At 44.6% G+C, this 24,477-nt stretch overlaps 3 protein-coding genes across 3 annotated transcripts; 1 reads left to right on the forward strand and 2 right to left on the reverse strand.

Annotated features, from left to right (window-relative positions):
• Positions 1-65: 65 nt before the first annotated feature.
• On the reverse strand, positions 66-398 carry MRS44_009678 (uncharacterized protein; the record flags this gene model as incomplete). Its single annotated transcript, XM_065621422.1, has 1 exon — positions 66-398. One exon carries the CDS (start codon positions 396-398, stop codon positions 66-68), a length of 333 nt encoding a protein of 110 aa, XP_065477494.1.
• Positions 399-11,310: 10,912 nt separating this feature from the next.
• MRS44_009679 (uncharacterized protein) lies at positions 11,311-11,712 on the forward strand (the record flags this gene model as incomplete). The annotated part of the gene is made up of 1 exon (XM_065621423.1): positions 11,311-11,712. The coding sequence occupies one exon, from the start codon at positions 11,311-11,313 to the stop codon at positions 11,710-11,712; it is 402 nt and encodes a 133-aa protein (XP_065477495.1).
• Positions 11,713-14,695: 2,983 nt separating this feature from the next.
• Positions 14,696-16,268, reverse strand: MRS44_009680 (uncharacterized protein; the record flags this gene model as incomplete). The annotated part of the gene is made up of 4 exons (XM_065621424.1): positions 14,696-15,119; positions 15,181-15,853; positions 15,972-16,107; positions 16,206-16,268. 4 exons carry the CDS (start codon positions 16,266-16,268, stop codon positions 14,696-14,698), a joined length of 1,296 nt encoding a protein of 431 aa, XP_065477496.1.
• Positions 16,269-24,477: the final 8,209 nt, after the last annotated feature.

Raw genomic sequence — 24,477 nt, forward strand, 5'->3', positions numbered from 1 at the left:
GCGAAGTCTAGCCATGCATAGGAGCTATTGGCGCTGAGAAGCTTTTCATCCCAGGTGTTCTGAAGTCATCCCTGATCGACGGGCAGGGGGTCGGTTCTAGACTCTGGAGTGAACCAAGGTTGGTAAGACGTGATCTTTTGGTCCTCCCAAAGCCAACAGGAAGTGTTTGCGGCCCCCGTCATTGTGTCTAGCTGTAGCCGGGTGTGCTCCAGCTCGCTGCGAACCTCTCGCGCCTGCGATAGTTCTTGTGCCATCTGGGCCGTCGTCCTAGCGACTTCCTCAGCCATTCGGTCGCCAAGCTTTGTGAACTCAAGCTGGAACTCTGCCTTCATGATTTCAATTTTCTTATGAAAGTCTTGTTCCAGGAGTTGTTTTAGGCCCTGGATCGACTCGGTCATACTGTCGGCCGCCTTACATGTAGTCCTTTTCTTGGTTCGATTGTTCCTCGGCACCCTCTCACTGCTCTCCTCCTCTCATTCCATATCACAATCTTGCTGCGCCGATTCCATTGCCCGCGTCGTTCTGGGTCTTTTGCGCTGGGGACGATGATGTTCCCCTTCCCGGAACGCCCGATTCGCCTTCCATGACGATGATGACGTCTGAAGAGGGGTTCACAGCACCAGACATCCACCAAAGACCAGAAATCTCCGCCAAGCGGCTACCAGGTATTCCAAAAGATATAAAAAGGTAAGTAATGAGACCGATTGCCTTGTGAATCCGCGGGTACGGTCGTACTTTTCCGACAGTTACGGTTCGTTGCATTTCCGTACCCGCTACGGTTGGATGGGTTTTATTTCGCCCGGAGGGAAGTCCCTAATATTATCCTAGGCTTCAAGAAGTTAAGTATCTATCTACTAAATCCCGAGCCGGCGATAGCATACCTCGCCAAAAAGCAGCTTTAATCGCAGCAGGCTATTGACCCGGCTTTTCCCTCGCTTCTTCCTTAGAACGCCCGCTTCTAAACTGTCGTAGATACCGCATAGCGCCTCTTAGACCGCTATAACAATATCTTTAGCTCCCTAATGCATGCCGGGCTTTATTAGATATATAAGGTCATTATAGAAGCCGTAATGCTCGAGTCTATAGTCACCGCTTATATGGATAACAGGCGGGCTTAGATTAAGAAGCAATATAACGCTAAGAAGAGGGGAAAGAGGGCGAAGCCGGTGGGTGATTTCTCCTATAACGTGAGTATAGGAGATTTGAGATTAGTAAGAGGAGGTTATTACAGAAACGCGGCAAAAGGAGGAGAAGGCATAAGTCCGGGTAGCTCGCAGCCTCGTGATATAGGAGATGAGGAAGATGAAGGATAAATGGTGGCAGAATAAAGAGATTACCGTTAACGGTGTGAAAAAGAAGTTATCGTGGGCGGCTCAGTGGCTTGAGCACACAGGGAAGGATGTTGAGTATTATTCTATAGAGACGCAACGGTCGACTATGCATTAGATGCTTACGCAAAAGCATAACTAATAGCTTTATAATAGATACATAGCTGCCGCAAGAAGTCAATGAAGCTATTCACGCAGCTAGCTTTGCCCCGAAACCGCCCAGCGCGATGGATTAGACCGCTCTCGTAGGAAGTGATGATAGCGTTACTTTCTAGCTTGACCGGGCTCCTGCCGAAGAAGAGGATGAGGATGAAAATGATGATGAGCTTCCTCTCTTTGAGCCTCCATAGCAAATGCCCTCGCCGTTAGAGATACCTTCGTCGCCGCCGGTTATTCAGCCCGAAGGGCGTTTTACTCAGTCAGAAAGAATCGAGCATAAAACCTCCTCTGATTGGCTAATTGGCCTGGCATATGCTCAACTCGTGCGCGAATTGGTCGGCTGTTAACGCCACCAAATGAGGGCCTCGCCACAAACCACCCCCTGAGCGTTGACTTGGTAACTCGCTAGCTTGGCAAACTCTCCAAGAGCTTTCAGTTCTTCTTTACTTCAATGCAATCAATTTGTTAGGTTGCTAAGCACGATCCCGACTGAATAACCCCCGTGCCCTTTACTCCTTACACTACCCTCCGTCGCGGCTGCTTCCCTTTTCTGTCGAATCTATCAAACCCATCAGGTTGCTGACGGTATCTGGTTCATATTACCTCCGCAGCCAGCCTACCTCTCAATATTCCCCGGTTACCCTGCCTCTGGGAAGCAGTGTAGTTTCCTCCCTGGTCACAGACCTGATCTAACTACCTCAAAGACGGCCTCTCCATCGAGATCTATCACGATATTAGACGTAAGCTGTCGCCAAGCCTCCCTGCCCGAGCGATATCCAGCAGTCTAGGTGGGTAAGAGGTGGATATATATACGGCCGGATGGAGGACGATATACCCCAGGGAGTTCGAAACTGCCACACCTGCAAGCACGACCTGCCCGAAGTCAAATTTCGAAGCGTCAAGGACCCTATGAAGTTTATAGGAGACTATGCTAGCTGTAGGGCACGCCGAAGGGAACGTGCAGCTGAATCCCGAGCCGCCATTGCCGCTATGCGGAATATCGCCTTGAGGCTATCGCTACACGGACCCACGAAAAGGGCCGATTCTCTAGCTAACCTAACGCCTCTAAGGCGGACTGCGCCAAGGCTTGCGTCTGTGCACGGCTCACAACATCCTGCCACGCCTGCTTTATTCCGTGGCCTGGCGCCCGCACTCCAGGGACTGCCTAGGCCTCTGCTGAGGCCACCTACCCCAAGCGCGGTAGAGGAACCTTTCCCTATCCCTCCTACCCTTAGCCTGCCACTAGCAGTTCTGGGCACGCCGATTCCTTAAACGCCAATTCGTCAAGACACTCTTCCAACGGTTCCTATTATGCTAGGCACGCCTATACCATAGGAATTGTTCCGTACCACCCCTTTATTACTCCCACGGGGTTATCGCCGTAGCCGCTATATACATCAAGGCACCTTTAACCCACGGCCACGGCTATAGCCTTAAGAGTAATAGTTTAATTAGATAGTTGATCCACCTTTTATAGCAGACCTTAACTTGCCTGCCTTTAGTGAGGAGGACTAGGCCATTATGTGGGAGTTCTATACTGCATTGAATAATAATAAGATACATAGTTATATTCGCTGCTAGGAGTATTGGTTTAATATAAAGCGAAATAGCTTAAAAATCTAAGGCCGCTGTATTAATTAATATAAGAAGAGAACCCTTAATAAGCCTTATTTTTTTAGCGCTATGAATAGTCTTAACTTCAGGGAAGTCCCTAGTAATTTACTTAGCCTAATAATAGTTAAGGAGATATTAATTACTAGCGTTTATATATATATAAAGGTCTTATAGGTATATAGCGCTTAATATAAATACCGCGGTTATATTATTTACTTTTTTTATAATATTAGTAGGCTATTTAAAGAGCTCTTAGCCTTACCTAAAGAGCTAGATATTATACTCTTATGGCCTCTTAATATAAAGGGTAACCCTTGCTTCTAGTAGTAGTTTACTTATGATTTCTAGATATATTGCTTATGCCTATTAACCTAGCTATATTACTTATAGCGCTATTACCTAGGCTATCGCGATATTATTATAAGCTAGGATTACCTACAATGGCTTTCTCTTAATAGCAGTATAATTACTTTTATTACTAGCTAAGTGGCTAATATACCTAATAGCGAGCTCCCTTAAGGCCCTATTAAGGAGGCTCTAGAAGAGGATCCTAGTAATGCCAATGCCTCGGCGATCCTAAATTCATAGATTACTAATGCTAAATTAAATGCCTTATAGTCCTAATTCCTTAATAGTACCCCTAACCCTGAGTATATAACTGATCTTAAGTATATGCCGCCTAGCGCGTAGGCTTAGCACTAGATGCCACTGCCTTTTATTTATAGAACTCCTATAAGTGAATTTAACTATTCTTAGCCGCTGTTCTCACTCGCGTTCCCTACTCTTTACCTAATAGCAAGGCAGACTTCATGGAGCCTCGCCTTCGGGGTATTACATACTAGGACTACCTTGCCTATGCGATAAGATAGTAAGATAGATGTTTTGCCTGCTATAAGATATAGCCTTTCGTCGCCCTTAATATGCTATTATGTGCGTAGGTTAGAAAGCGAAGTAACTACTTAGTTAAGTAATACGAAGGCCGCCGTTAACCCCTTACGCGCCCTAATATAAAGGAAGTAATAGCTAAGCCTAACGAGCTAGAGGCTTAGGCCTTAATCTAGTTAATTATATACTAAGCCGCCATAATTAGGGGCACTTATTTATATTAGTATAAGCAAAGGAAGGAATTGGAGGCATATGCCTATAATCTAGGTAGGCCTGGCGTTTTCGTTATAGTAAGTGCGGCTAATTACTACTAGGAGTCCTTATATCATTATATGCCTTAATTCTAAGAGTGGAAAGTAGCTCTTAAGGCAGCGCGGATAGCTCTATCCTAGTAATTACTATGAGATAATACCTACCTTGCTGCTTATTACTTCTATAAGCATTATATGCTCTTTAGGATTATTATCTTAAAGTAGAAGTTTAACCTAATAGACTTTTAGGGTTACTATGAGTAGTAAGGTAGGGGTTTTAGTTATTATTATAGCCTATATTTATTAAATAGCTACCCTTACTTAGGCCTTAATAATGGTTAGTCCTAAGAGTAATTTGCCTAAATCTAGGGATATTATATATCTGCTATTAACCTAGAGCCTTAATGGGTATAGGCGCCTAGGGAAGGGTAGCCTATGATTAGTAATCTATTAGGGTATGCCCTTATAGTTTAATTCTTATTAATAATAGTTAACTATATATAATGCTACCGCTCTAATAACTATTATATGTAGCTTAATAAGTATACTAAGCAGGTAGAGTACTGCTTTAGATTTACTTATAGGCAGCGCCTATTAGCCTCTTTTAAAAAGGTTTCTTATTTTAAGCACTAGAGCTTTAAGGGCGAGCAGAATAATAGCTAGATTAATTAATATAACTACTTACTTACCGTTGCGTAGCTAGCTAATATAAATATCTCGCCTTATATAAGCTTATAGCAGGTGATTAATTACTTAGCTAAATATTGCTTTAAGTCGGAAAAGAAAAGGGAGTCTTTTGCTTAGATTAGGAAGGCCTCAATGCCCTGGGTTAAGGACTATAACCCCCTGGGTTCCTTTATGTTAAAGCTCTTAAATTAGCTAGTTACTAAGCGGAATTACTTAAAATAAGAGGTTAGCTACTTGCTCCTTAGCCTGTTATTATAAGAGGGCTTATGAACTTATCTATATATTGACTACTGTTATCCTGATATGTATTCCCGCTCCCTATGGATTAATAGCGATGAGGTTAATAAGGCCCCTAATATCTATAAAAAGTATTATTAATGCCTAGAGGCCCTAGAGGACTTAATATATGTTTTTTTTCTTAAATATTAGAATTTCCTCTCTAGGAACCCTTCTATATAGAAGTAATAGTAGCTAAGTAATATTAACGATAGGCCTTATGTATTGGTTTACTTTCCTCGCTATCGGGCTGATTAAGAAGGTTAATAGTAGCTAGATTGCTGCTGTATAAAGCTAATATTAAACCACCTATATTGCCGGCTTAATAAGCTCCTTATATTTAATGGCTAGCGTTTTAGTTCTTACGCTAAGGCTTTCTCTTATTGTTAGCAGCACTATAGTTATGGTGATGACCATTATAGCTGGCTAAAAGAGGCTTAATTATAACCTGAAGAGGATTAGTATGAGACTGCCTATGGAGGAGGAATTTAATGACGAAGACTGGATCTGCCTTGCCGCCCTTTTACCTAATAACCCCCTTACCTAAGAAGGTCTTAACCTATTTAGCTACCGCGATATTAATATTAATTATAACCGGATATAGTATGTGGGCACTTATCTGGAATTTCGAGATAGCTATTAGAAAGACCTTATCGCTAGGCACCCTTGAGCTAACGATATGGAGGTTCTTAGCCCTTACTAGCGTAACTAGCTTAACCTATAATAACGGTTCATATACGCTACCTTCATAGGCTACTTCTAGGCATAAAATCCTACTTAAATCCTTCTCCACGTTAATAGTAGTAGTGGTATAAGCAAGTCCTTCCTTATTAAGGTGCTTTCCTCCTATCTTTAGGCGGCTGCCCTACCGAATCCTAGCCCTATTTGCCGCGTAGCGCTAATAGGCGTTGCGAGTTACTAGATGCAGGGCGGTACTATATATTTGTTGCTATGTCTCCTAGTAGGTGGTGCTTTTACTGACCTTCCCCTAGCCGACGCAGCCGCCCTTCGGTCTCGTCTACGGTACGTCAAGTACCTCGTTATCGATGAAAAGAGCATGCTAGGGCTTGAGCAGCTGGCGCGGATCGATTCCGACTGCGGCAGGCCTTTCCATAGCGTAGATTCGAGTTCTTTGGTGGTGTGAGCGTCTTGCTTGTAGGCGATTTCTTCCAGTTACCACCAGTCCGGCAAAAGCTCCTCTATTCGACTAGCACTAGCCTGTCTTCGTTGGAAAGGAGAGGGCACGTGGCCTACCGGTTATTTGACCGCACTGTCTTCTTGACTATGGTATAGCGCTAGGCTGGTGATGATTAGGCCCGGTTCCGTTAGGCCTTGCAAGAGCTGTGTGAAGTTAAGTTATCTATACCGTCCTGGAACCTCCTTAGCAATCGGGTATAAACCAAGCTAACGCAGAGCGAGGTTGATACAGTGGGTCTCAAAAAGTAACGACACATTTTCCGGTACCCCGCTTTCCCTTCTACCTTCACCAAAATCATCACCAACTTCAATTCTTCACCACGCAGCCAAATGAAGTCAAAATGGCCCCAAAAAGACCTCATTCCCCTCATACGAGAACGAGGATTGTTTGGAGATAAAATTCGGGCGTGTCGGCCAGCCAGATCGCGCGGGAAGAGGGCGTCTCTCGGAATGCCATTTATGGTATCATACGAAGATATCGCGACCAAGACAGTGCCGCTGACCAACCCAAGTCCGGGTGGCCGCGCATCATTGGAGACCGGGAAAGGAGGCGAATTTTAAGAGTCATTGCCCAAGATCCTCATATTCAGATACGTGAATTAATCAAGGAAGCTGGATTGAGCTGCTGTACCTTAATCTCATACCTACGGAAAGAAGGAATTATGCATTATAAGTCTCTTCTTCGGCCCTTCCTTAGTGAGGATAACGCAAGAAAGCGTCTACGCTTCGCACGCCGCTATGTTCATATGGCTGAGGACTTTTGGGAGACTTGGACCTTTTCTGATGAAGTTATCGTAGCTCGAGGAGAGGGCCAGAGGCGTACGTGGGTCTTCAAACCGGTATATCTTCTTTTTGCAATTGCGACTTTTCTAACTATTCCTAGCATGAGAGACTATTCAGAAATAATGTTCAGACACGCGTACAACCGACAAGGCGCTCACAGATGTTCTTTAGCGCCTTCAATCATCGCAGGCGCCTCCCGATGATCCCTCTTGCCGGCGATCCAGAAAGCCCTCGCGGCGGAGTAACTGCACAAGTTATTTTCGCGTGTTTACAGCGATATCTTCCCCGGATCGTAACGAGGAATAGTCGCTTCCAGCATGACAACGCAAGCGCATTTACAGCTCATATCGTACGAGACTGGCTATATGAATGGTGTGAGAATCGAAGAGCCGAAGTAATTGACTGGCCTCCGTGCAGCCCAGATCTCAACCCCCATAGAAAACTTATGGGGAATCCTCAAAGAGAGGATTTGCAAGCGATATCCAGAGCTCACATACATGCCAAAGACCTAGCAGGCAAAGCATGCTCTCATTGAAGCCGCGATCGAGCTATGGCAAGAGATTGAGCCCGAGGTCATTGATAACTTGGTTTATCAATGAAGCGAAGAATGCAGGCTGTCGTACGCGCCCATGACTTGTATACTAAATATTAGATATGCTAGAGGATACAACTCTCAATTCTCTACGGATTGATATATAATATAATGCACTTGGCCCTTCTTTGGCTGCGCAATAAGTAAGTAAAAATAAGGCCTTATTTGGTGGTGGTACTGATACACTGGGTTAACCCGGAATGTGTCGTTACTTTTTGAGACCCACTATAAATTCAGGGCCGCTTTGCGGGCGTATTCTACAAAAGCCCGCATCAGCGAATATAATTACGAGCATATGGTACACCTCAACTCCCCAGCAGTACAGGTGGAGGCAAAGAATCAGAGTAGCGGCGCGGGGCAGGCGCTAAGCGACAACGCTGGCAATCTACCCAATAAGTTCACTGTTTCTAAGGGCGCCAGGGTGATGCTCACGACTAATCTATGGCAGCCAGCTGGCCTAGTTAATAGTGCCTAGGCTACTATATACGATATCGCCTAGAATATAGGCGCTAACCCATGGGAAGACCCCCTAGCTATTATTATAGTAGATTTTAATAGCTACGATGGACCGCCGTATCTAATAACTAATAGGGGTAGGAAAATCGTACCTATCCTCCTAGTTATGCGTGATTTCCGAGTGGATAATGAGACCTGCGCTCGCACGCAGTTTCTACTAATCGTGGCATTTGCTATTACTAGTCACAGATGCTAGAGCCTAACGAAGGATCAGATAGTTACTGACCTCGCTATACGCGACTTCCAGGCCGGTATTAGTTATGTTGCCGTCTCACGAGTTACCTCGCTGTAAGGCTTACTCCTTGAGGCGCCTTTCGATCGTCAGAGCCTCTATAACCACACGCCCACGGAAGGTTTATACGCCCGCGTTTCCTATGTACTGCGTTTGTGGCTAACTATAAGGCGGGGATGAAGATGCGCCTTGCTGACCAACGCCGTCAGGCTCAACAGCTGACCGATCCGCCGCATCCACCTCGCTACATTGAATAAACTATGGGTTGCTATAAGCTACATGGAAAGGGGAGGTTTGACAGACGGTATATGGTTAGATTGGGCCTGTCAGGAAGCGTGAGAGGGCACAAATTCCCTTACTACAGGTTTGAAGCTGTTTAACAGCTGGTTACCCGCCGCAAGAGAAAGGGGAGTTCTAAGGGGTCCTCCCAGGAGAGATGAATTGCAGATATACGATATTTACCCTTCGGGCTGGATATTCAGCCGTTAAGTCTCTTGCCTTGGCAACTTAATGGGTGTTCGAAGTATTTTAGCTTCATCAGCATCATTACCGCGGCTGCCGTCTTTGCCGCCCGAAGCCCCCTTAACGCCGTGCCCGTTACGGCCTCAACACCACATATCAGGGATACAGAGGATCAAGGGCATCATTAGGCAAGGAAGGGCCGCATAAGAAGCCTGCCCGAGGGGCTGAAGAGACGCTATCACAGCTAAATTTATATAGGGATCCGTCTAGCAAGGCGGCGGCCTTGGAGGCTTAGGCGGCGGCTTCTATCACAGATATCATTAATATCATTAATATCATTAATATCATTAATATCATCACATCAGGCATCGCCAATAGCTTCAACCCGCTCTTTTTCAGCTTCAAAATCACTTTTGACGGCCACCAAAACTCAGAGGATGAAAAAAGCGGCTATTCAGGGGGAAATCGGGCCTCGTTGGTGTCTCACATTTTGTGGCTCTCTCACAATTTTGTGGCCAACCTAGCTTGCTAGGTTGGCTCGTGTTGAACAGAAGGCATATGCTGGGGTGTCACGTGCGGGTCAGGGGTCCTGAGATTGCGCACAGAAACAGTAGATCATTCAGGGGCAGACACAAAAAACCACAACACAACACGAATACACTGATTTGGGATCAATGGACCGAATACACGTACTGTCTGACAGCTCGCCTGGGGCCCTAGCCCCACATGAGCCAACGGGTAATATTTATATCCCGACCACTGTCACAAGTCTAAGTATTGCCTATTTTCTTACCTAATATGGTATGTGACCCGCCTAGTTTTCTATGCATCCCCATGACCAGCGCCCCGCCCCAGAACGTCAGAATCGGCACTTATGATCCTAACGGGTCGGCTAGGCCGTGACAAGAGCGCTAAGCCGGCCCCGCAATGGCTCATCACCGGTAAGTAAGCCTCGGCAAGGAAATCGCAGGAAGGGGGATAATAACTCGAAACCGAGAGACCTTCGATCGTCTTTCGAACCTAACTTCTTACGCACCTGTTGATCCAGGTTGAGTGCTTGTTCCGTGACTGGCATCAGCATTAGCCAAGGTCTGTTCTCGCATATTATTGCCTCATGTAAAATCACTGCGTTATGAGGAGCAACTGGGTAACGACTTCGAGTAGGGGGAATATGCCCCCGCTCGGGACAGTCTGCCTTCGGCCCTTCGCTCTCAAGGGTACGTCTGATTGCTAGGATGATCTTTCTCCAATTCATATCCTTTCCTTGTTTTTCTTAGATTGTAGCAAAGCTAAATTCTCCATTTCCAAATTGTTACGCTCCTGATAGGCTCAACTTCGAGACACGGACCTGGAGGACATCGACTCCAAAGACTCTAAGCTGAACGTGGCATAAGCTTTCCGCCGTAACACTCGCTTACATATAGAAACTACTGGTGGCTTGAAACTCCTACGGCCTTCCACGGCTCCGCAAACCTTCCGCGGCCCAGCTCAAAGTGGAATTAGCATGTTCTGGAATCCTGATTCGATAAACCCCTCAGATGATTTGTAGAGTCTCTTGTGGAGAGATAAAAGCCACAGTCATAAAAGATGCCCAGGGTCACATTGTTTTTACGCACAGACAAGGCTTATCCCAAAAGTTTACCCAACATTCAACTTCACAGCTCAGTATCACTTGCCCTTTTAAAAAACAACCTTGTGAGCCGTATCGAGCCGTATATTTTTGCATCTATTCCCAGTCTGGAAGGTTCTTGGGCCATGATGCTGGGTGTCACATGTTGCATATCTTCTTGACTACCTCGTCACAATCTCTCCGACGGCCGTAAGCCCCAGCTATTCCTAGTATGGGAAGTTCTTGGACCCGCTGAAAGGTATATATGAAATGGACCATCTGATCCAGCACCACGAACATTAGCACCAAGCCACAAAACCTATCACTTATGTAATGAAAACAGCCATCCAATTGAAAACATCTGAGCATCATGAGGGTAGCCATCCCACACGAACCGACCTCCAATAAGCGAAGATGCGAGATTTGAGGTTACGGTTTCGGGAGAGGCAATGGGGCAATGTCCGGTTAGCCAAGACGTATACCGAGGCCATTGTGCTCTTAAGGCCAACCGTTGGTCAGTAACGTATAAAAGGCTCCGTAAACCCACTGTATCATCATATCTAGCAAATCTCAACCGCTGCCCTTTGTCGAATCCTACTTTCATTGTCTCAGCTTTCACGACACTTAACCCTGTTTTTTTTCCCTTCAAATGTGCAATATTCCTTGCCGCTTTGATTCTTCACGTCGCTCACATCTAGCCCAGATCCTTTCCAGCAATCATGTCCGGTCTTCAGTATTTCAACTACGAGGGCGTTGGAGTCACCAACAACAAAGTCTACTCCTACTCCCAAGCCGTCCGCGTCGGTAACATCATCAAGTGCTCTGGCCAGGGTGGCTGGGACGCCGAGGGCAATATTGATGATAAGGACGTTCGTGCACACATCGACCTCGCCTTCAAGAACGTGGAGAAGAACCTAAAGAATGCGGGGGCAAGAGGTTGGGCAGACGTCTACTATGTTAAGAGCTACCACACTTCTTTGTCCAGGAATTTTGACCTGATGGTCGAGCAATTTAAGAAATGGATGCCTGATCATCAGCCTACATGGACTTGCGTTGGGGTTTCTGAACTGGGTATCCCTGGGATGATTATTGAGATTGAGGTTGAGGCGTATATTTCCTAGGTACTAGACGAAAATTTGAACGATCCGTTTCTGGTGGGTGACACGGGTGCTCGGGTTATAGATGTTGCGCTGCTATTTGATGGCAGGTACGTGGCAGCTTGCGTATCCAAACATTCGCACAACGGCAAAATATCAGGTCTCAAGATCTTTCAAGACAAAGCTTACTTCCTGTTTTCAATATGAATTCGCAACGTGTTTACTCCCCTCCCCACTTGCGCCAAGTTTCCATACCAAGTCATGAACGACTAGAGTCTAGGCCCGCAACTTCACACCACAGCTTCGCCATCGTGAAATGCCTCACTTGCGACCAACATAGTCAATGGGACTCGGCAATTTCGCGACGAAACGAAGTCTATTTAAGTAACTAAAGCTGCCACTCATTGAACATATTCTCTTTTTCGGTTCGTGCAATTTCTATAGCATCATCTTCAAAATTTGGACCGTGGCGGGCTTGGTACCATGATGCGGCTTTTGAAACCTCATAATGAGCATATGCAATCTCCGGAATCCGCACAAAGCCTCACTAGGACCATAATTGACCGCTTTACGATATAACGGTTGCTATGACCCTAGCGATTGCTTGAGATACTCTTTTTGTAGCTGAAGAGCTGCTACGAGTCTATCTTTTCGGGTTATTTCCGTCCCGGCTCTCTGTGAAATTGCGCGACCTCGATGGATGCTAGCAAGCTCTCATCAGGCTAGACCAACCAGCCATCTCACATCTATGAAGCCACGCGGCGTGCGATAACATTATTGCGTCTCTAATTTCCTCTGCCTAGGTGTGCGAGCCGGCCATTCCGGGGCTTGCGGCGTCTCTAGCTCGCCTACCTAATCGACCAGCCTGTCGGCATTGGTCGGCCGTATTCCGGCGGCCCTGAAGCCGAATCGTGTAATTATCTTGCTGGAGGATTTGTCTGGTGACTCCTCATACGCTCTAATACAGCGTTGCTTCCGCCGTGGCTCTGTGCTGTTCAATAACGCGAAGCCCTGGGTCTGTCGACGTGGGGAGATGTGAAGAGACGTGAATAAGCTGTACTTTGTTCAACCAGGCCAAAAACCACGATCTCAATCGTCACATGTGCCTTCTTGCCATCTAGTTAAGGCTCAGCCAGAGGAAGCGGTTTTTTTTTTTTCGCTCTGCGAAGGGAAGACAAACGCTGATTAACCACTTGTTAAATATATGCTTGTTCGAATGGGCAGAGGGAATGCAAGAATACGCCCAGTCGGGGATCTTATCATCAAAAACACACTGACCTTGGGGATTATTGCCTGTCAATGTGACGTACGTTCTTAGCCGCATTCCGGGGGCACTGATTCCCTGGATTATTGAGACCTAAGTAGCATGGTTATTTTCTTTGACATTTAAATACATCTTTAGTTAAGCATCAATAGCTCTTTTGGCCTTAGTTACCCCTTCTGCAACTCTAATCTCGTTAACACAGTGTATACAGGCTTTTCACGATTCCCTTGGACTTGATGAAGTTACCAACGCATTCAATGTCGTCCCGGGGCCGCTCCTTCGTCGTTGCTTGTGTTCTTGATGACTCAATAGACCGTCATAGCTTCGGTTTGGTGGCCGGGTGGGGTTTAGTAAAGCGTGTAACCTAGTTACATCCGATGAGTTCTTCATCATCATCGAAGCTAGCAATGGGCTATGCAAAATCCTGTATCTGAGGGTGACTAGGTGTTGTTGGATTGCGCAGGGGTGCTGAGTACACTTGATGAGAAAGTAATTCTTAGTGTAGTGATTGTGATTATCCTTGGTTATGTTGCCATAAGCTCAATGAGAGGTCCTTTTAGCCTTTATACCTATAATCGATTCCATCAATGACTTTGACCCTTAATCGTAGAACTTTCATACTTTAATGTTGGTCCTGAAGTTAAGGGGGAACTCTCACCTCTTCCAACACTAGGAGGCACGGCCGCCTTCTTCTTCTATGAAAGTTCAATCGACTAGGTCTTCCTTTTGTTCCTGCAATAACCATTGATTTGATTGCTATGACTTAGTCAAGCTGTGCTAACATCGTCCATCCAGCGTGAGGCGATCCCCAGGCCCGTTGCCGCAGTTCCTAAACACGCTCATTACGGCCTATGTCTTCGACGTGACAATTACGGACATCAAGCTCACAACGTGTTGGAATTTGTTTTGAAGATGTCTACCCCTGTAACTCAATGGGGCAGCCGATATCCTCCCAAATCAGCCTCATCGTGCTCCTTGGCGTCTTGGAAAAATACTTATTACTAATGACGACGAGTACGGAGGCCACGAGCGGATCCTTTCTAATTACTCGCGATGAAAGTTAGCTGCGGTCTAGGCCTAGGCACGTAAGGTAGTTCATTCTCAAGATCTGTGCCAGAAGAGCAGGTTATCTTGTCACAGAGACCGTTCGGCCCAAATATCAAGCGAGAGTGGGCCCTTGTACTATTAATACATGAAACCTAAGTTAATGCGCTTTACGACATGACTCTTATGTCTTCCATGATTGACTTTGATCATCTCATCTCCGTCCGTACATCAAGAAGGTACTAACCCACCTGCATTAAGCATAAGATCAGCAACCGGCCAGCAGTTCAATCTTACGCGATAACCTCACTTCAAAACTCGAAATGGCACTTTTGGTTACATCCGCATGTTTGAATAGTAGTACGGCCTGAAACTAACCAATATTCACAGCATTAGAGACTGATGATTGGCAAACTGAGTCGAATGCTGGGGCATGTTTGCATAGCTTAACTCAAGGCTTTCCTCGGTGGGATAGGTCTTTCGAATCTCGGAGCTTTGTATACAGTGCACCCGCATTACCCTACAAAGATAAATGTAAGGTGGCCCATTACAACTAACCATCCTTCTCCTTCGCTAGTATACAACAACAGATCTCCTCAAGCCACGCTGAACTGAAATTTTCGTCGCGCTTTACTCTTCGGCATACCTCCAGCCTCTCTGCTCATAAAAACCCTATCACGGTTCATCGATTGGAAACATTCAACTTCCAGGGGTTGATGGAAGGTCCAACATCTCATGTACGAGGCTTGTCTCGTCGTTATCGCCGTAATGTACCGCAAAAGTCTTCTGGAATAAGATACCTTGACACCCAGAGTGCGATCCACTCCCGGAAGGTAGCCTGTTCGAGGTGACAATATTGACTCCGCGGGCTCGACCGAGAGCGCTGGTGGGGCGACCGTCCGGTGGGTATTGATATTGATTGGACTTCTGATATGACGAACCGGATAGCCCAGGGAAGATATGGACGAGCAGCAGACGAAAGGTAGGCAAGCAGGTGCATATGACACCCGTGCAGAGCTCGAGCACGGACCAAAGAGTGATGTTATAATTAACCCAGGTAATATTAGGGGACTTGTCGAAGGCCACAAGGGATTGGAAGCGCAAGACGCTGATCACAGTCACACTAGCATGGGCGTTAGACAAAGGAATTCAGCGTTTTAAGGCATATGAGGGGCGGTACTTACAATGTGCCGACGCAAAACATAATAGCTACACCGACCTTCCTCTTCCAGTGAAGCTGGAGGTGCCGAAGCTGCCATAAAGGGATCCCTAGCATCCATAGATCTAGCGCAACGCTCATTATGGAATATGCCCAGCTGACAGCGTTTACATTGCAACAGCTTCCTTCAGAGGTTCCAGTGAATCGATGCCAAGAGTGTTTGATAGGCAAGCACTGGAATATGGTAGTAATAGTGAATACTACGCCAAGAAGTGCATTGAAGGCTCCAGTGCCTCGGAGGAGCCTCTGCACTCCTTGAGTGGGGAAGATGCGTAAAGTAAAGAGGATCAACGCATGCTTGTTAAGAGCAACAGCAATGAAATAGAAAATGGAGAGCAGGTAGAAATATAAGGCGAAGGAGGAAATATTTTCCGGAGTGAGCGTCCAGATATCCCTGCCGAACCCGTTAGGAATCATGCCATGGATGCTGAGAGCGATTATAGTGGCTACGACGACCATAGCGACGAGCACGGTCCAGTCGTCAGGTCCGGGTTCAATCCGGTTGAAGAGTTTGTAGGCGAAGCGCATGATGACGAAAAGGCTAGAGACGATGGTGATTGTCGTGGCGATGATGGTATATGATCGCGCGCGGTCACGAGCGGGGTTACCGCAGGTAGTCTGGCTGATATTGAACGCCACTGCGCCGATTAAACACAGTCAGAAAGGCCATCGCGATCAAGCGGAGGGGAAAGTAATGACGGGAAAAGATGGAGGTGTTTGTGAGATGAAAGGGTGAGGGAGGGGTCTGAAGCTTACTGAAGGCATCCGGAACAGAGCAGTTGGCCGTGACACAACTGGTCATGCTGCTCCGAAACTGCTCGTTGCCGCAGGCACATGTCTGATCGCCGCTGTCGCAAAGACTGCCCTCGAGGGCCGTGTCCATGCATTTGGACTGAAAAGCTCCTTAGTGATGGTCCCAGTAAGGAGTTATGGAAGAACAATGCAGGTGTGTTTTGCCAAGAAAGAAAATACCGGACTAGTACTACATACAGCGCATAAGGGATAGCCGAGAGTGTTGAGTGAGTTGGGCAACGCCCCTGATGAGGACGGCATGATCAGAAGAGGTAATATCACAAGGAGAAGAAACAAGGTCATTTCTGCTACTTTTGTGCTGCATGACATGGGAGACAGACCTCAAGTGAGGTCCACAGAGGTGAGCGTGGGGAAGTCTGCACTAAATATCACCACATGTCTCGCCCCTTTTTATCCCGGCTCTTAGATGCATGCAGCTCAGCGACGGGCTAAAGACCGGGCTAGTGGCGAGCTATCTGGCACTTAAAACGCCAGGGAGTCCTCTGTGCCAAAGTTTTATTCCCCTTACCGAGACCCCCTTGCCGGTGATATGTTATAGCCACCATGGGGGCCGGTTTAGCGCCCCTGTCATGACCTCGCCGGATGGGTAAGGAATACAAGTGCTGATTCTGACTTGCCCGGGTGGGACATTAGTCATGGCGTGCATTGAAAACAAGACGGGTTATGTATACCGAATGAGGCAAGAAGATAGGCAATATTTAGGATTGTGGCAGTGGTCAGGAGATAAGTATCATGTCTCCCCTTACTCCGTAGTATCAATAGAGCCGAGCACGTATGACTAAAGCGAAAGAATCCTCGATCCGAGGTCGCGCCCCGAGAGCCGCGAAATCGACCGCGAAAGCCCTGAAAAAGGTACAGGTAGCCTCAAGTAAGACCGGAACGTCAAAGGACGCTAGCTCAGAGCAAATAGCAATAGGTAATAAAAACCGTAGCAACCCAGTCAAGGGATCACAGGCTACAGCGACCGCAGCAAGTAGCAACGGATCACGAACCCAGACGGTGCTCCACCCGATACTCTAGGAAACATCGAGCTATCTTATGAGTGCGTGAAAACCTCCGGTCCGGTCACAATGAGGGGTATAGCCAATTAAAATACGTCAAATTACAGGTACATAGCTCCTGCGCTAAATTAGGTGGTGATAGAAGTCCAGACAATCCTGCTCATTACCATGCACAACCACCCTTTCGCTAACCCCACCCTTTCGCCAGGTCAAAAAAAGCACCACCAAAACTCGTCAATTTCACTTACACGAAAGTTAGGCAAAATAAATAGCTACCTAAAAGAAGCTACCTCTATTGATTATAGAAATGATTAGAGGTAATTATTTTGACTCTATATGGCTGTGCGGGGTACGCGATATATGCAGGTCGTGCTATTGAAATATTCTCAGCTTAATCACCAAGCTCCTCATCGCTCTTTCTCTTGTTTTTTGGTCTTTGTCTTTGGCAACGATAAAAAAAAATGCCTATCTCGCGACTTCGATGAGAATATACAGAGGACGATATGGCTGAGGCTATATTGGATATTGCTGATAATGGCTTTTCACCCTCTCAAGCGAAAAAAAAGCTAAGAGACGTGGAGTGCCCCGAAGGACTCGCATCGACAGACTTAACGGCCAGATAGCCGTGAAAGAACAGATTCAGCCTCGCCGACGTATGTCCAAGAATCAAGAGGACAGATTGGCTTTCTGGATCTTCCGTTAGGAATCTCTGGGCTATGCTCCGTCCCACAATCAGATCCGCGCTTGCGTCACGGGCTTGTTGAGACAGCAGGGCGAACATCCCGAGTTAGGACGCAGTTGGGTGACCAGATTTATCAAGCGCCGCACAAACCTGAAGACCAAGATGGGTAGACGCCAAGAAGCCAAAAGGTTCGACTCTTTCACGCCTAAGGCAGTTCATTGGCCCTTTGATATCAGGGAGGGCCAGTATGGTTAGATCAAGCCTGAAAACACCGTCAACGTTGACGAAGGGGTACTATGACTGGTTTCGGCAAGCATATATCTATATACCTTATTAGTGCCACGTGCTTTTTGAACAATGTTTATTATTGCTATCTGCTAGCATACTGCACTTATGGGCTCTAGCCGTTAGATAATGGAGTATTTAATGCCTCTAAAGCCGTATATCGACGAGAGTTGGAAAAGTTCGCGTCATTGACTGATTCCACTCTAATAGATAAGGTCAATTTCATCAGGGCATACGCTAAGGCGCGTCGAGTTGGAATAACTGAGATGAACATACTCTCTGGCTGGGGGGTTACTGGGAATTGGTCGATCTTACGTGCCAAAACGCTGCGGCATCCAGAAATCCAAGAAGATAGGCCAAATGGCAGCCTAAGAGCGACTCCTGAACCCACGCCCTATATTTACTCGGACGATATACCAAAGACGAGCCGTTAAATTCGTGATCTTAGGTTAAATATAACACCAGAGACACGGAGACAGTATAACGTAATAGCAAAGGGCTTTGAGGCTTAATAGCAGACAGTAGCGGCGCATACTGTGAGGATTGCTAGCTTAGAGGAATTGGCTCGCCTGAAGAGAGGGAAGAAGAGGAAGGCCGTGCCGAATCCTACCAAACGTTTCATGACTCTTGGTGAGACTCCAGCTGCTGGGGAAGCCATATCCGAAGAGGAGACTCAAAATATGCCTGTTGCGGTGGAATGTAGCTATTCAGGTGAGCCGGAGTCAGAATTGGAGGCTGCGTCGGTCATTGAAGTCAGAGAGGAGACTATACCCCATCAACCAACCACGCGGTCAGGGCGGCTTATTAAAAGACCCAGGATTCAATAGAGAGATGCAACTATTATTCACAAGACGCAAAATCTTGCACGCATCTATTAATTTGGCTAAGTTTTGTGTAACGTACATGATAAGCATATGTCACAGACAAGTATGTGTCACACTAATACTGTGCAGCTAAAAGTAAAAAAGCTAGATTTTCTAAAAACTACAATAAAATAGCTATAAACTTAAAAAGAGCATTTTTAACCTAATTAGTAAATAGTTAGAAAGTTAGTGTTTTTTCTAGAATTTTCAAAAAATAATCTAGCTTATAAGGTAAAAAAAGGCTTAAAAAAACAGTGCGAATACGTTTTTTCTTAATAACTTAATAGGAGTTTTTTTTTTAAAAAATCTTAGAAAAATTAAGCTTACGTTATATACTGTTAAGAAAGTTATTTCTGAAGTTTAGGTTATTTTTAAACTGATTTCAGTTTTTAAGAATTTTTTAAAAATCGCGATTTAAGGTGAAAATCTTACTGAGACACATACTTGTCTGACATATGCTTATTATGTACGTTAAGTAAACTTGTTGATTTTTAGTGGTGCTTTTTTTTTTTTTTTTTGCCTGGCGAAAGGTGGGGTTGGCGAAAGGGTGGTTATACGTGGTACCTGCTTTGCATGCCAAACGCACAGATTGTGTCTGCAACTTTATCAGCAAGCGCTGCTCCAGTACGACGCTTCCCGAGGGCCGGCAAAGCCAAAAGAAATTTCCATTGTTTCTAATGTCGGCTGATAAAGTGGGCATTAATACCAAGGAATAATGTGTTTTGTCGGGAAGTCTAACCATCAAAGGTCAAATAAATCATACTTCTCGCTCTTTGAAGCAGCTCGCGAAGCGGGCTAAGAGCGTGATTATACTGAGTTATTAGCAGATTCACGAGCGTCTTGCCACTCGGTGTCTGCTGGCATCGCCGAGGTAAACTCCATGCTTCGCAGGTAACACTGATCAGGTCTAACTGTCTACCTAACCAGTCCAATCCCAGCACTACGCCAGCCTTCTCGTAAGACATCCATAATCAGACTTGCGCCATCACTGTACTAACCGACAGGGTCGCGTCGTTATCCATCGCCCTGGCAGCAGACCGCTTCATAGTGAGAGAGGAGCAGGAGGCTCTTTACGAAATATTGAAAATGGCAAATCGAAAATCACCATGGACGACCCAAACCATGTAAGTTACCCATTCCTCCGTTTGCGTCTTGCTGTCTATACCTTTGGCTAATGTGGCGTGTTCACACCTTGTCAGTCAAGAGGACGTACCAGAATTATGGAATTGGCCACATAAGTAATACTAAAGAACCATTCTTCATTCATGATCGAGAAATTTCATATCCACATGCCCGGTCTATCCACAAATACTGTCCATCCATGTAAGTCAATCCCTTGTTGAGTGGTGCATCTCTAGGCCTTCAAGTCGCTGATGTGTCCCATTAAAGAATAAGCCAGGTGTTGAAGGTGTTAAAAAACAGGTCTACACTTCTCGATTGCTTAGATCCCGCCTCCACACCTTGAGGGGCATCTTTCCTGGCATGGCATTCAGTGCCTCTAGCCAGGTTTGTTCCCAGTCATGATGGGGCAACGCGAACTCGTAACGATGTACAACGCTCGCTAGAGGCACGGTCTGCTCTAGATAGCTGATATTTCGGCCGATACACCCACGAGCACCTGCACTGAAAGCGATAAAAAAGGGCTGGAGATCCTTGCCTTTTTCGCCTAACTATCGGCCGGGAATGAATTTGTCGGAGTCGGGAAAGATCTCGTCTCGATGCGCAATATATTGACTTCCACGATATTAGCAGAGACCCTGACTATACCTCAGCCATGCTAGTCACCAATCAGTACTCTGGCTATATCTGGGACTATTATCTCCCGGATTAAATAGTACTAATACTTATTAATGCACTTAAATACTTGCTTAGAACGCTTGAGTGCTAACTCTAGTATAGGCCTGAAATTCTTAAATATGATAATGAGATCCCTGATAGCCACCGAGTAAGTAAGTCTATAAGCATTAAAAACGGGATGCGCTTAGAGCCCTCTATATTATATACCTAAAACTAAAATAGCGGCGTAAAGCGCTCGGGGGGTATAATTAAGGAGAAGGCTTATATAATAAGAGCTAGAGCAAAGTTATCTTCCTTTCTTTAGGTTGAGATCTAATATGCTGCGGTATACCTCTATAATAAGACATTAAAGTATATTTATAACTAGAAGATACTATATAAGCGCTTCTATACTTATTTTGCTTTTAGGGATGGCGTGGTTATTACGGAGCGTAAACCTAATTAGATATACCTTCGCGTATATAGCTATAAGGCCTTTGCGATAATGACTAATGCCCTTAAAAAGAAGAACTAACTATAGTGACTTAAGCCCCGAGGGTAGATAAGATACCTAGTTAGGTATAACTTGATAAATATCTATGAGGCCTAGAATCTATTAATTAATAAGGTTATCTCTACTAGAGATATTATTTTTAATAAGAAAGAAATATTCTCTAGGGATATCTAATACCTTAAGGATAACTTAAGATAGCTTAGCAAGGAAGAACTAAACTAATGCCTCACCGAGGCCGAGATCCCATAGGGATCTAGTATTAATCTAGATGCCTTAACCTAAGAAGAAGATAAGGAACTTAGCGCCTTGCTAGAGGACCTAGCGTTTAAGCGGGAGGTTATAAGTAATCTACCTAGAGGGTTTAAATATAAGCCGGCGATTACATAGGGTGAGGCTAGTATCCTACTAGCCATAGGAGACTATAATCGAGAAGAGCCTGATAGGATTAATCACCCCTATATGACCGCTTGATTTACTCCCTACCTAACCCTAGAGAATTACCCTTTATAGCCTATTGCCCTCTTAGTCGCTGCTATTAGAGAATTAACCGTGAGGAAAAGGGGGAGGACCCCCCTTAGTTATAAGCTACGAAGATAGTATATATCCCACCTAGCGCTAGTACCTCCCCGGGCCGAGGTGGTATAAATAGAGCCCCTCGTGTTATCCTAACCCCGATTAGTTGCTAGGAGGCTGCATTTAATGCTGGTCGGCTCGCCTCTATTAAAGGGACCTAGGATAATAAGGTAGTAAGTAAGCAGAAGTTTAAAAAGCAGGTAAGCTTAGCTAGCTGCTACCTTAATAGCAGAGAACCCTAGTCTATAGAAAACCATAAGAGACCCGCTAAGCTAGCGGACTCCTCTTATAACAAAACCTAGTCTATAAAGCTAATAGACTTAGGTAATGCTTAGTTCTAGATATACCGGCGAGATATGCTGGCGTTGCTAAAGAGATATAAAGAACTTAAGAGCTATCTAATAGGTAATTTATTCCGGGAGGTAAAAAAGACTTACCTCTGGAGCTATAAGGAGATGCGCTCTTAAAGATAGGATACTAAAATGAAGGAGTTGCTAGACTGCATATGGGTATATGTGTATAAGTTTGATAAGCACGGGTGGTTTATTAAATGCAAGGCCCGCCTTGTCATACGAGGTGACTAGTAGGCTAAGTTAACTTACGAAGACACCTATATATCTATACTTGCCGGCAGATCTTTCTGAATACTGATGGCTATAGCTGCCTGATTTGATCTTGAACTACTTTAGTATAATATCGTTAATGCTTTTATTAATGCTAAACTAAAGTAGGATGTCTATATACGGATGCCACTAAGATATAGGAGACCCGGCCTAATTCTTAAGCTCTAGAAGGCACTATATGGCCTGCGTTAGTTATTATTGCTTTAGCAGAAGGAATTAATTACTACCCTCATAAATCTCAGATTTAAGCCTATACCCCATAAACTATATTGCCTCTTAAAAGGGGGAATAATAATCTTCTTTTATATAGATAATCTAATTATTACCTATGAGAAGATAAATTAATAGGTAATAGACTAGATAATAAGTAAGCTCTAAGAGAAGTATTAACCCTCGGGGGGTAAGCTATTATAGTAGTTTCTTAGGATTAAGGTAATCTACGATTAGAGCCAATGCCTAATCTAGCTCTCGTAGTTGTCTTTAGTGAATAAGATTATTAACTATTTTAGAATTTAAGGAGGGAAAGATCCTCCTATACTAATGATTACTAAGGAGCTACTTCCTAACAAAGAGTAAGTCTTAGTAGCATTAATATAGAAGTACTAATATAAGACTAGTTTCTTATTATACCTAGCGGTAATTACTTGGCTAGATATCGTATTCGCTATATCCTAGCTTTGCCAATTTAATATAAACCTAAGCGATAAGCATCACAAGGCTATAGACTACCTACTCTAATACCTTTAGGCTACTAAGATACTTGCATTATAGCTCGGTAGAACTGATACTTTTGATGTTTATAGCGATGCTTCTTTTGCTAATAATATTATTAATTAGAAGAGTTTATAAGCCTATGTTATAAAGCTCTTTAAAGCGACTATTAGATAGTATGCTAATAAGTAAGACACCGTAGCTACCTCTATAATAGAGGCGGAATTATTAATACTTATATAGGCGGCAAAAGAATCTATATTTATCTCTAGATTAATTAAGGAGCTCAGCGTAATTATTAATAATATAAAGATCACTATTTAGTATGATAACGCATAGACTATCTAGCTTATTAACTCCGACGTAGCACTTCTATAGACTAAACTTCGATATATTAATATTTATAACCATTAGCTAGGCTAAGAAGCACTTACTAACTAGATCTTAGTCTAATATATTCCTACTACTAATATAATCGCAGATAGCCTTATAAAGGCATTGCCTACTTAGTAGTTTAAGAAGTTTATTATATAGGTTAGCCTAGTTAATATTAAAGAAAGGATCTAAGAGAAAGGGTTTAAGGAACTTACTATAGAGGATTTCCTAAAAGTAGAGAATAAGCTAGGTTAAGGAGAAGAAAAATAGATAGATTAGAGGGAAGGTTAATCTAGCAATAGGACTATAAACTATATAGACTAAACCATACTAGATAGTCTAAAGGGGGTATTTTAAATAAATAGGATATCACATATAGGTTAAAGATCTTAAGATTAAAAGCAGGTCCTTTAGGGGCAGATACTTAATAAGAATATAAATATAACACGAATATACTAATTTAACCACTGGACCAAATACACGTACTGTCTGACAATTATCCCTTTAATTGTGGAAAGTCTCTAGGAGGGTCACTACGGGGGGTTAACCAATAGAAATATGCCAAATGCGAGGTGCTTGACTTCCCACCTAACTTATCTGGCAATAGACGTTCTCACGGTTTCACAGGCTACTAATTAAAGACCCTATGTTACTTTTATTCTCGCTAATTGCCACGCCAATATAGCTACCTCACCTATAACTGAAGTACGTGGGGTCATGTGGGGCGCTATACCTAATGAGGGCTTTCCATAAATTAAAGGAAAACTTTATCTTATTAAAAAGAACGTCCAAAAACTACTATCAATAAGTCAGTTGAACTCCGAGGCCAGTGTCGTTATAGTTACACTAACCGTCTCTTCACTATACCTAGGAGCCGCCTTATTGCGCCTCGGTAGAAACTATGATACCTTCCTTACCTACCTCCTGGCTACCCTTACTATGCCATATATGATATTAACTATCTTCTTGCCTTATCTGGTCTTCGTGATAGTATGGCTAGCGTTATATATAAGCCTATACTGGTATCGTTCACACTAAGTTTAAAA

The sequence above is a fragment of the Fusarium solani genome (assembly GCF_023522795.1).
Source record: "Fusarium solani strain SB1 chromosome Unknown bctg00000005, whole genome shotgun sequence".
Lineage (NCBI taxonomy): Eukaryota > Fungi > Ascomycota > Sordariomycetes > Hypocreales > Nectriaceae > Fusarium > Fusarium solani.